Source organism: Phacochoerus africanus, chromosome 2, assembly GCF_016906955.1.
Source record: "Phacochoerus africanus isolate WHEZ1 chromosome 2, ROS_Pafr_v1, whole genome shotgun sequence".
Lineage (NCBI taxonomy): Eukaryota > Metazoa > Chordata > Mammalia > Artiodactyla > Suidae > Phacochoerus > Phacochoerus africanus.
The window spans coordinates 211,303,019-211,316,109 of NC_062545.1; the positions used below are offsets into that span (position 1 = coordinate 211,303,019).

The 13,091-nt window shown below is 35.6% G+C and overlaps 1 protein-coding gene across 7 annotated transcripts in view; it reads left to right on the plus strand.

The window, feature by feature from the left end:
• The window catches only part of MPDZ (multiple PDZ domain crumbs cell polarity complex component), a 170,091-nt gene that overhangs the window by 60,271 nt on the left and 96,729 nt on the right, over positions 1 to 13,091 (plus strand). For all 7 annotated transcript variants that reach the window (XM_047767639.1, XM_047767642.1, XM_047767645.1 and 4 more), the window contains exons 5-10: positions 595 to 734; positions 2,401 to 2,614; positions 3,324 to 3,452; positions 5,005 to 5,214; positions 7,890 to 8,004; positions 8,350 to 8,438. In XM_047767639.1, coding sequence (XP_047623595.1) covers positions 595 to 734; positions 2,401 to 2,614; positions 3,324 to 3,452; positions 5,005 to 5,214; positions 7,890 to 8,004; positions 8,350 to 8,438 — 897 coding nt within the window. The remainder of the gene's footprint in view (positions 1 to 594; positions 735 to 2,400; positions 2,615 to 3,323; positions 3,453 to 5,004; positions 5,215 to 7,889; positions 8,005 to 8,349; positions 8,439 to 13,091) is intronic.

Consider the following 13,091-nt stretch of genomic DNA (forward strand, 5'->3'; position numbering starts at 1 on the left):
TTTAAATACATGAAATGATTTTAAAACCTTATATTCTTATTAATGAGGATACAACATCTGAAAAAATTGGAATGCAAAAGACAGATTTTTTTGCAAGTTTGAGTTCAGAGATTTTTCTATTCCTATTTTTTTTTTTTTATTGCCACACCCATGGCACATGGAGGTTCCCAGGCTAGGGGTCGAATTGGAGCTGTAGCCACTGGCCTACCCTGCAGCCAGAGCAACTCCAGATCTGAGCTGCATCTGCAACCTGCAGCACAGCTCATGACAACGCCAGATCTTAACCCACTAAACACGAGGCCAGGGACCCAATCTGTGTCCTCATAGATACTAGTCAGATTTGTTTCCACTGAGCCACCATGGGAACTCCTCCTTTTTTTTTATCATCACATTAAACTTAACATTATATGTTATGTTCCAGAAAAATTCTTCAGGCTAAATAAAATGTCTCATTCTAGGTGGGATGAGTGCTAAGGATTATCTTAGGAAAAAATTTAAAAATTTTCTCTTTTATAAGTGGAATAATGCCACTAATAAGATTACTGCAAGTGTAGTGATGGGCATTTAATTATTTTTGTTTCTTTTCCTGTGCAGGGTCGCCATGTAGAAGTGTTTGAGCTCCTTAAACCTCCATGTGGAGGCCTGGGGTTCAGTGTTGTGGGCCTGCGGAGTGAACACCGGGGAGAGCTAGGGATATTTGTGCAGGAGATCCAGGAGGGCAGTGTGGCTCACAGGTGGGACTGCCAGTTTCTTCTTCTTCTTCTTCTTCTTTTTTTTAAGTTACTGTTTTTTTTTTTTTTTTTTTAATTGTAGCAAAGTTGATTTACAATATTGTAACTTCTCTTTTTGATACCACATTCAGAAGGTGTTGATCACCTTGGGAGATTTTTGAGAAACAAAAAATGAATAAAAACAGACAAAAAAACTGAAGATTTTTACTTTTTTTTTTTCATTTTTGTCATTTGCCTTTTGGGGGCTGCACCTGCGGCGTATGGAGGTTCCCAGGCTAGGGGTCCAGTAGGAACTATGGCTGCTGGCTTACACCACAGCAGCAGTGCAGGATCCTAGCCATGTCTGTGACCGACACCACAGCTCACGGCAATGCCAGATCCTTAACCCACTGAGCAAGGCCATGGATCGAACCTGAGACCTCATGGTTCCTAGTCCGATTCGTTGCCGCTGTGCAAAGACGGGAACTCCTGGAGGTTTTTAAAAATCATTAAATCATTAGCATTTTATAATAAAAAAAGTTCTGTTTTCATTTTTTAAAGTTTTTTGAAGCATAGTTGATTTACAGTGTTGTGATAATTTCTACTTTTCCACAAAGTGATTCAGTTATGCGCACATCCATTCTCTTTTAGATTCTTTACTCATAGATTATCACAGAATATTGGGTAGAGATCCCTGTGCTACACAGCGGGTCCCCATTGGAGCAGTCATTCCAGATAGCTAAGTGTGCATATGCCAATCCTAAATCCTCAGTCCTTTGAAAGAAGAGTAACTTTTAAATATAGTCATAACTTAACTACTTTTTAATAAGGTCAGAACATTTTGAATAGGACATTGCTCTCATTGTTATTAAATGGGCTCTTTTTGATTAGATTTCAAAATTACTCTATAGACAGAGATACAAATGGCCTGTGGTAATTTGAACTATATTTTATTTATTACTCAAAGCAATAACTAAATATATACATCTTTGCTTTCATTTGTAGATTAGAACATGTAAAGCACAATGTATAGGTTGAGTGGGTAGCTGAAAAGAAGGCTTTTGACTGGGAGGGTTTCATTAGGGGTGGGTAACTGTAGCCAAAACAAAAACATTTTTTTTTTCTTTCCAATTTTATTGAGATATAGTTGGCATACAGCACTGTGTAAGACTAAGGTATACAGTGTAATGACCGGGCCTACCTGAATCATGGAATGACTATCATAAAAATGACACCATTTCATATAGATAAAAATTAAATAAATTGAAAAAAGATGTAGGACTACAGGAAAACGCTTACAAAGTGTGGGCATTAGAAAGTGAGTTTAGGGAGTTCCCATCGTGGCGCAGTGGTTAACGAATCCGACTGGGAACCACGAGGTTGCGGGTTCGGTCCCTGCGCTTGCTCAGTGGGTTAATGATCCGGCGTTGCGGTGAGCTGTGGTGTAGGTTGCAGACGCGGCTCGGATCCTGCGTTGCTGTGGCTCTTGCGTAGGCCGGTGGCTACAGCTCCGATTGGACCCCTAGCCTGGGAACCTCCATATGCTGTGGGAGCGGCCCTAGAAAAGGCAAAAAGACAAAAAAAAAAAAAAAAGAAAATGGGTTTAAAATTAACCTGAAAATGCATGTTGGAGAAACCGTCATTTCTTGAGAGCCATCAGTTTATCTTTTACCTCCGTTTTCATTCCTAGAGATGGGAGATTGAAGGAAACTGATCAAATCCTCGCTATTAACGGACAGGCACTCGATCAGACAATTACACATCAGCAGGCCATCAGCATCCTGCAGAAAGCCAAAGATAATGTCCAGCTAGTTATTGCCAGAGGCTCATTGCCTCAGCTCATCAGCCCCATAGTTTCCCGTTCTCCTTCTGCGGCCAGCACCATTTCAGCTCACTCCAATCCGGTAAGTACACATGATTTTCAAGAGGAACAGAATATATTTTTCTAATTCTTTTTGGTTTGGTACAGGTTCACAATTCCTGTAAGTTCTTTGTACTTCCTGGATTTTTGCCTTTTTGTTCTTTTCTCTCTCCCTAGCCTAGGATACTTGTTATGTAATTATGATAAAGTTTCCAGCTTTTAAAAAACCTTTTTAGTTTTCTTGGTGTAGTTTTTTTTTAACTTCATATCATGCCTTAAAAAAAGTCTAATCCCTTAAAAATTGACTCATTTGTAAGCAAATAAAATCGTGATTTTGCTTTGTATGTTGTTTCACTGAGAAGTCAGTGACTTTAAGAGCTCATTTAATTTGGAATCCTGTGCAACAGGATTTATGCATAAGTTCTTTACAGCTAACCCTTTCTTCTTTTTCCCTTGTTCATTGCCTTTTTTTTTTTTTTTTTAAGTTTTAAAAAGTATCTCACAAATTGCTGTCTCTCTTTACCTGGTAAAATGTGGTCACTATAATGATAATAACAAGAATCATTACATCAGTAACTAACAATCTGTTGAAAGAGAAGTATACCAAATAAAAGGGAAACAAGGCTCATTATTATGTCTGCACTCAGTTATTTAATACTAATTACAGATAATATTCACAAAAATCTCAAGTGTAATAAAAATTTTAGTTTTTCTTAAATGCTTTCAAATTAACATGGGAGCTTTGTTTTCAGGTTCACTGGCAGCATGTGGAAACTATCGAATTGGTGAATGATGGTTCTGGTCTGGGATTTGGCATTGTAGGAGGAAAAGCAACTGGTGTGATCGTGAAAACCATTCTCCCTGGAGGAGTAGCTGATCAGGTAAGCCACTCCAGCAGATCTTTTATGTCTTATCACATAATATGATAATGTTAGAATCTTTTTTTTTTTTTTGGCCAGTCTTCTCTGTAGAGTGTTTCTCATTGACCTGAAGAGAATTACTTTTGAAAAGAGACCTTGATCTTCAGTTACAGTTATAGACAGTGATCTTAAGACTCTTGAGATTCATAGACTAAAGCCCAGGTTATGATTTTGATTATTATAGAAGTAGCTCTCCTTTATTTTATGATGATAAACCATGTTTATGAGCCTAGTTATTTGTTTTATAGCCTCAGAGTATTATGGGAAAAAAGAATACTTCATTATTGAGGGGAAAAAAAATAAGACTCATGTTCTTTTAGGGATGGGTCACTGGTTTCATCTTTGTATATGAATCACAGCCTTTTTAATCACTTAGAGTAGTTAATTAAAGCATTGCTATTGATTCTATGTAATGTTAGAATGTATGTGTGAAAATTTAAAGTTATTAATTATGATTTATATTTTAATTTGACAAGTTCTAGTGTATCTTTTGCATTGGTTATAATGTTTTGTTTATAAAGCTGTTTGCTTTTGCATGTGTATTTAAATTATGAAGTTAGGTTTGTAAATATTTTTCATATTCATAAATGAAAGGCAGATTTATGTGCAACCTTATCAGTAGAGGTATTGACAGTGACACAATAGTATGCATGTTTTCTTATTTTTAAATTTTAAACATTATCCAGTATCAAGCAGTATGCAGTGGAATTTCTCTAATTGACAGGCTTGTGATAAATAAGCTTTATCTCCTGTGTAGAGTTGCACTGTCTAATACTCTAGGTACTTGCCACATATCACTTTTTAAATTCAAATTTGAATTAATTAAAATTAAATAAAATTACCACCTCACTTTCTCAAATGGATTTGCTATATTTCAAGTGCTCTATAGCCACATGTTGTCTGTGGCTGTCGTGTCGGACAATGCACATTTTCATCATTGCAGGAGGTTCTAGTGGGCAGGGCTTATATGGAGGCTTATCAGACTGCTGGTCACTTCCCTTGTCTGTATGCATTTATATCTCCCAAGGATTTCTCCTGCAAATGTGTTCTTTAGGGATGTTTATAATTGAAATGGCAAGGCAGAAAATTATAGTACTAACTCAGTGCTTTTTTGTGGTTCATACCATATTTTGAATATTATATATTTGTATATTGAGCTATATTTCATCTTTCTTTAATAGCATTTTCTGTTTTTGGGGGTCCCTCCAAAAATTCACAGAAAGACCAGTGTTTTCTTACATCACGTTCAAAGAAATCAATGAAAGGCTCATATAAATTATTGATTTGAAGAATATTTGTGAATTTTAGTTATTAGTATCACATTGAATGACATTAGGATGCTTCAGAAGACAGCTAACATTACAACCACATGTTTAATGTACCATGGTTGGTAATTCATATCCTGTCTTTTGTCATTATTCCCTTTCCTCATTTAGGATTTCTCTGATGAAGTTAATAATATTAATATTGGTAGTAACAACAGTAACATCCTGATCGATTTCTTTTTATTCAGCATGGAAGATTATGCAGTGGTGACCACATCCTAAAGATTGGTGACACAGATCTAGCAGGAATGAGCAGTGAGCAAGTGGCCCAAGTCCTCAGACAATGTGGCAATAGAGTCAAGTTGATGATTGCGAGAGGTGCGATAGAAGAACCAGCAGCATCCGCCTCTTTGGGTGTCACGCTTTCCTCATCTCCATCTTCCACTCCAGAGATGCGGGTAAGGAGATTAAAAATGGTTAATGGGAAGGTCATAGACTATAGCTCTTACATGATAATGATGTTTATTTAGAAATTAGACTTTTTAATGTTAGTGTATTAATGCTAAAGAATGAAACAATTCAAATGTAGAGAAGTTTCAGCACTAATAATTGTTTATTACTTAGGAGTAAAGTATAACAGAGGTTGTATGAATTAAAAATATTAGATTACTATTTTCCATTTTTCTTTAAGCAGCACATTTATAAGAATAGTGTTTTGAAGTGTGGATAAATTTTGAAGAATTATTTGCTACTAATACCTAAAATCTTGAATTCTAACTTTTGCTTATTTTGAAGGCCCTCGGTAAGGTTGACTGTAAATTCCATTCATTTCCTTTTCAGAGAAAAATTGATGGTAATTGTACCTACCTCATAAGCTTATTCTAAGGAGTAAATTAATTGAGATATGTCAGTTAAGTTTCTTTTAGTGTCTTTTTGGGGGCAGAGTGGATGAATAAAGCTTACCAAAACCTTTCAATATTATTATTTTAAGGTATATTGTAGAACTGCTATCATATTTGTCCTAAGAAGTCTGTCCTTGACCCAGTCAAGTTTTTTTAAACAACAGTTATGCTTTTAGGTTGTAACAAAAGCTGTATTCGTAGGCATAGCATTCCATCTTTGTTCTTAACTTGATATGAAAAAAGTTAGAACATTTCAAAATTATTGGAATGTGATGGTTATCTGAAATAGTTCAGGTCGCAAGACTTGTGGATTAAATTATGAACAAAATAATTTTATCCAGCAATTTCTTAAATATTTAGGAAGATAATTCCTCTCAATTTCTAGATGAACTTTATGGCAAATGCAAGTTTTACAGTCCTTTCTTACAGATCTAAAATAGTTATATATATTTTTTTCTATTATAGTGTTTGTTTGCTACAAATTCTTTTTTTAATATTCTAACCTCTGCAAGCCCTTTAAAACTTTATTAGAACATTTGAAATTTTTCATGATTCTGTTGTTTTTAGGATTGAATCTGGTTGCTATTTTTTGCAGGGAGAAAGAAGTAAAGAAAGCAAGCTTGTTTATGAAAGTATTTAAATGGCATTCTTTTGTGGTAAACAAAACACTTTATTCAGCAATATATAAATGAATGCAATACCGAAAACCACTTGATGTAATTGAAAGCTTAGAAAAATATCTATTCTGTGCATATCATCATTTCTGAAGCTTGTGCCCCTTTTAAAACCATTCGATAGTCAAATTGCCACCCTCTAAAATAGCACTCGCATAAGTCTTATTAAAAATAGAAAACACATTTGTTTCAATTGAAGCAGATTTCATCCTGTCATTTTCTTGTAATTATCTAAACTTTAAACTTTTGCTAAGTTTGCACAGATAATTATGTACAATGAAAAAATAAACTTTATTATGAAGTTATATCTCATTTAGGTGGACTTATCAGTGAGATACAGAGCGTATGTAAAGAAAATCAGGAAGCATTATCAGCTAGCTCTGACCTGCATGTCCATTCAAACCATAAACTTCATTCTTGGTATCTTCCTGGGTTCTCTGTGGGATATGCTGACCCCATACTGACATATGATGCCGTCAACTTATTGATGACCTACTACACTAGTCCACTCATATTCAGTTTAGGCAGCCTTGCCCTTCAGTCCCATATATAATAACAAGTCTGCATATTAAAGAAACCTGCTTTCAGGTATCATTCCAAGAATGAAACAAATCAGTGCCAAAAGGCATGTTTCCTTCTTAAAGCCTGAATTTATAAAGCAAATACAAGGACAGTTTTTATTAGCTTTCTAGTACATTTCACTGGCTTTCAAAATAATCATCAGTCTATTAGTAATATATCTGGAAGATGATTCATATTCATGGTGTTAGAATCAGCTCCCAACATAAAATAGTAGTAACAGCATGTCCTGAATGGACAGTACACTGCCCTCCACCCCACCCCCCACATACATTCTAGGAGGGATTTATGTACTATGCAGCATATAACAGCAAGGCTTTGTAACCAACCTATCTGCCTTCCAGTTGTGCCTCTACTAGATTGCTCACTGTTTGTCCTTGGAAGAGTTTATGTTCCTTAGATTCCTCAGAGAAAAATTGACAGTAATTGTACCTACCTCATAAGCTTATTCTAAGGAGTAAATTAATTGAGATATGTCAAGTGCCTGTTATATAGAAACTGTTAAATAAATGTTAGCTGGACTTGTTCTTATTCCTGATAGACAGTTGAGCAAAGTGATACTTAGAAAAAAATTCATTGGCAAAGCTAGACTTGAACTTGTTGATATGAGTTCAAAACATGACTTGTTTCAACTGTATTAATATCCTAACTCCTTCAAAAACGAAGATGAGCCATCCTTGAAAATAGAGTTTGTTAAAATAAGAAACTATTTGATTTTTTACATTTTCCACACAGAAACAATAATGTGTTTCTCTGATTGGGACATTCAGCTTTACTCCTGACATTCCTTTTCAGCAAAAATGTGATGCTCAGTCCAAGTTGTCAAGACTAAGGAATAATCCCTATTATAATCCTCTAGCAGAGTTCTCTAATACCTAATTGTATCATATTATTTCTAAATGAGATTGTGGCTTAAGAAGTATATTGTTTCTTTATATGTTTATTTTTCTGTATATTTACTTATTCGTTTTATTTTAGGTTGATGCTTCCACTCAGAAAAGTGAAGAAAGTGAGACATTTGATGTAGAACTCACTAAAAATGTCCAAGGATTGGGAATTACCATTGCTGGTTACATTGGCGATAAAAAATTAGGTAGTTTTTAAGCATTAATAGTTCATTTCTTTTATCTTGGCAATTCCTCTGATATCTTCGTCTTATGAAATAATCGAATCAATATGTTTTCAGATTTTCTGATAAACTAATTGAAACCTTCCTTAGGAATAATTTAATGCAAGCGACGTATATTTTATTTCAGTTGGGCAAAAACCTTTGTCTTTTGTGTAGCCTCAATTTCTACCAGTGTTTTTCGTTTGTGTGGTTTGTTAAGTTATATCTATTCAAAATTGTACTTTATAATGGATATTCTTTGAGGGTGCTTTGTAAATAGTAAAACAAAACAAAACAAAAAACCAAAACCAAACCTATTTCTAATCTTAGAACCTTCAGGAATCTTTGTAAAGAGCATTACAAAGAGCAGTGCTGTTGAACATGATGGAAGAATCCAAATTGGAGACCAAATTATAGCAGTAAGTAACATATTTAATTAGCTTTGTTAATTTTAATGGTTGAGAAATGCATTCTCCTAGTTTACTCAGTTTTAAGAACGAAAGGTAGCTTTGTACTATCTTAAGATTGCTTTGGTGATTTGAGGCTGACATCATAATTACCCATTTTATTATTTTGTGGGAAGTAAGAGCATTAGGTAGAAGCTTTATTGATCTCAATTTTAAAAGTAGGACTCTTTCTTGAATATTTTCTGATACACTTGATGTCTGGTTGTAGTGAGTTGGTCACATTAATAATCATACTTGTATTTTAGTTGCAGACACTGCAAAGCTAAAGAGTAGATGTTAAGGGAGTTCCCATTGTGGTGCAGCAGAAACGAATCTGACTAGGAACCATGAGGTTGTGGGGTCAATCCCTGGCCTCGCTCAGTGGGTGTTGCCCACTGAGGATCCGGTGTTGCCATGAGCTGTGGTGTAGGTCGAAGATGTGGCTTGGATCTGGTGTTCCTGTGGCTGTGGCGTAGGTTGGCAGCTGTAGCTCTGATTTGACCCCTGGGAACCTCCATATGCTACAGGTGTGGCCCTAAGAAATAAAATAAGAAAAAATAGAAAAAAAATATAGATTAAAGAAAAGAGTAGATGTTAAAATCTTTAGTGTACTTGAATCTGAACTAGGGTTGTGTGCATTTTTACATTAGCAAAATGATGCTGTTATTGTTGGCACCATGACCAAAGTTCCCTTTAGCTCTAAGAGTAGAAAGAATAGCAGAAATAGATCCAGCACCTCCTATTAGATCAAGTTGTTCATTGTTATCCTAGTAACATTAGAAGTTTTTTTTTTTCACCATCTGACTATTCAAGACACTGTATAAAGAATCCAACTGTTGGTTCAGTATTTGTGGTAACTGGACTACCTTAACTACTTCTCAGAACACAATTTCATGAGACCCTGCATCAACGGCTTTCTGGTTAAATAAGTTTAGGAAAAACTGCATGTGATATACATGCTTCACATTGCACATTGAAAAATCAAGACTGAGAAGTTCTGCAGTAAAGAAACTTGTTTAACCCTTATACTTCAGAGTTACCTAAACTTTTGTAATCATGAGTCCTTTCTTTCCTCGAACATAGATTAATATTCCTGAGAATACATTTTGGGGATGCTGATTTATCTTAATATGTATTTGTTTATGCTTAAATGAAGTCTTTGTTATCCTTTTAGGATCTTAAGAGTAGTAAGAAAGTAGAATGTTAAGATAGAAGACTCCTTGTTCATTGCAGCATTTTTTCACAACAGCTGATAAGTGACCCAGATGTCCATCTGCAGATGAATGGTTAAACAAAACGTGGTATCTACATACAGTAGAATAGAATGTAGTCTTTTTTTTTTTCTTTTTCTCTTTAGGGCTGCACCCACAGCATAAGGAAGTTCCCAGGCTAGGGGTCAAGTCAGAGCTATAGCTGCCGGCCTTCGCCATAGCCATAGCCACAGTAATGCCAGATCTAAGCCATTTCTGTGACCTGCACCACCAGTCACAGCAAGGTTGGATCCTTAACTCACTGAGCAAGGCCAGAGATCAAACCCACATCCTCTTGGATACTAGTAGGGTTTGTTTCCACTGAGCCACAGCGGGACTTCAGAACATAGTCTTATATAGAAGGAAATTCTGTCAAATCCTACGTCTTGAGAATGTTATGCTAAGTGAAATAAGCCAGGCACAAGAAAGCAAATCCTGTTTGTTTTCACTTAATAATAGCTGAAGTAGTCAGACTTTAGAAGCAGAAAATAGAATAGTTGTTGTGAGGGGCAGGGAGAAGGGGAGATGAGGAGCTGTTGTTTAGTGAGTGTAGAATTTCAGTTTTGAAAGGTGAAAATATTCTGGAGTCTATCATATAGTGAAGTGAATACATTTAACACTACTGAGCTGTATACTTAAAATGGGTAAGATGGTAAATTTCATGTTTTGAGTTTTCTTTCACAATTAAAAAAAAGGTGTGCTTTGTCTCTGCTCTTTGCTTCTACATTGCAGCTTCCTTTTCTTGACCTTAGTTCTATAGAACTCCTAACTACACCTGTTTACCTCTTAAAATTTGCTCTTAAGATTAAGTTATCCTTGCCCACCTAGGCTGACTATATCCTGGAAAAGAGCTTTCCTGTTGTATCTCTTTTTTAATATAGATTAAAAATTAACTACACTTTTTCATTTTGGAAGAAAAGAAGAAAGAGAGAGTGAATATATACATATATTAAATCCATATCTGATAAGGAATTAAAAATTGAATACATAGCTAATACTCCTCACAAGCTATATATTTTAATCCAATAGAAAGCTCTTTTAACAGTTAGCTTTCTTGAGATACAACCCATAGAACATACAACTTGTCCATTTAAAGTGTATAATTCAGAGACTTTTAGTATATTCACAGTTGTACATCCATTATCACAACCAACTATAGAACATTTTTATTACCCCTGAAAGAAACCCCATCCCATTAGTGGTTACTACTGAATTCCCCCATCCTCCAGACCTGGACAACTACCAATCTATAGATTTGCCTGTTCTGGACTTTTCATGTAAAAACAACCATTTAAGAGGTGATCCTTTTGTGATTTGCTTCTTTTGCTTAGCATAATGTTTTCAGGGTTCATCCATGTTATAGCATATATCAATTCTTAATTAATTAATTAAATTTTTTGCCTTTTTTTTTTTAGGGCCACACTCGTGGCATATGGAGGTTCCCAGGCTAGGGGTCCAGTAGGAACTACAGCTGTGGGCTTACACCACAGCTCACGGCAACACCAGATCCTTAACTCACTGAGCAAGGCCAGGGATTGAACCTGTAACCTCATTGTTCCTAGTTGGATTCATTTCTGCTGTGCCATGATGGGAACTCCTTAATTTATTTTTATAGCTGAATAATATTTCTGTGTGTCACCATACCACATTTTATCCATGTCATCAGGTAATGGGCATTTGGGTTGTTTCCACATTTTGACTCTTACTAGACAATGCCACACTGAAAATTCATGTACAAACTTTTATGTAAAAGTATGTTTTAATTTCTCCTGGGTGTATACTTTGGAGTGGAATTGCTGGATCATCTAACTCTGTTAACCATTTAGCAAGAAGCAGGATTTCTTTACCTACAAAACTGGGAAAAGCAAACTTCCATAGTATGATTTTTAGGAAAACTAAAGGAGTTATTCAGTTAAAATACCTAGTATACTTGGCACATAAGTACAGTTTAATTAAGCAGATGTTTATTGAATGCCTGAAATAATTACACATTTGAATCTCACAAAATATTCCCTTCAAACTTGTCATTATTTTCATTCTTATGTAAGTGGAACTTCAAATATAATTTTGCTTGGACAAGATCAACCCTACAGGAAAGTGTTGACTCAAAAATAAAAGCCCCCTTCTTCTGAAGTATTTACCTGCTTTCAATAAAATCATTTTTCTTTGCTATAATCAGTATTCTGATTTTGAATTTTTAGCAAGATTCTCTTACCTCAGAGTTAGAAACACCTCAGATTTCTAGGGAACATCATGCAGTACTTCTGATCTTGCATTAATTTTGTGCAAAATACTACCATCTTGTGGGCTTTTGAGATGGGGTAGTAAAATTCTTTGCACTAGTTGCATTTTCACAACTATTGTCTTTGTTTTTTCAGTTATGTCTTAGCAGCTATTTGAAACTATACTGTTTTCATTTTGTAATTGTTGAAGTGGTAAGAAGACTAAGAAATTATCTTACTACTATTTTGAGGAAGTATTATTTTATTTATTTATTTATTTATTTTTTTTGCCTTTTCTAGAGCCGTACCTGCGGCATATGGAGATTCCCAGGCTAGGGGTCTAGTCGGAGCTGTGGCCGCTGCCTGCGCCACAGCCACAGCAATGTGGGGTCTGAGCCGTGTCTGCAACCCACACCACAGCTCACGGCAATGCCGGATCCTCAACCCACTGAGCAAGGCCTGGGATCGAACCCGCAACCTCATGGTTCCTAGTCGGATTCGTTAACCACTGTGCCACGACTGGAACTCTGAGGAAGTATTATTTTAAAACATTAAACTCTTTCGTTCTAAGATTCCTGTTTTATGATTTATGCTCTGTTGTCCCCTAGGGTTTCTCTATAGGCCTTATGGGGGCAGGGAGTAGAGCAAATGAGACCTTTTTTCATTATATTTTACTATTCTTTATATGAATTACTTATTAGAAGGACTCTACCTTTTTTTTTTTTAAAGTTGACCATGCTTGTCTTTAGACAAAATCATGTATTCCTTTTTTTTAGATTGGTATACAGAAATCTTTGATAAAAGCAGTATAGAATTATGTCTGATTTAGAAAAATTTAAATAAGCATGTAAATAAGGACAGGTATCAAACATTGTGTTTGATATTCTGTGTCTTTGTTAATTGTCTCAAGTTCTCTCTTTATATGTGTATGTAGGAATAGGCTGTGTTGGAGGAGGGTTTGGCCAGCTAGATTGAGTGGACTAAGGACCAGGGGTTTTCCATTTGCTTCAACTAGGATTTCTCCCTGTAAATTTTGGTACCTGAACTGCATATTATGAGGATGTTGGATCTGCCCTTAATGTAGCACAGAGGCAGTTTATTGCCATTGCACATAGTTCCGCAGTACTTTTGTCTCTGGTACAGTGGGGTCTAAA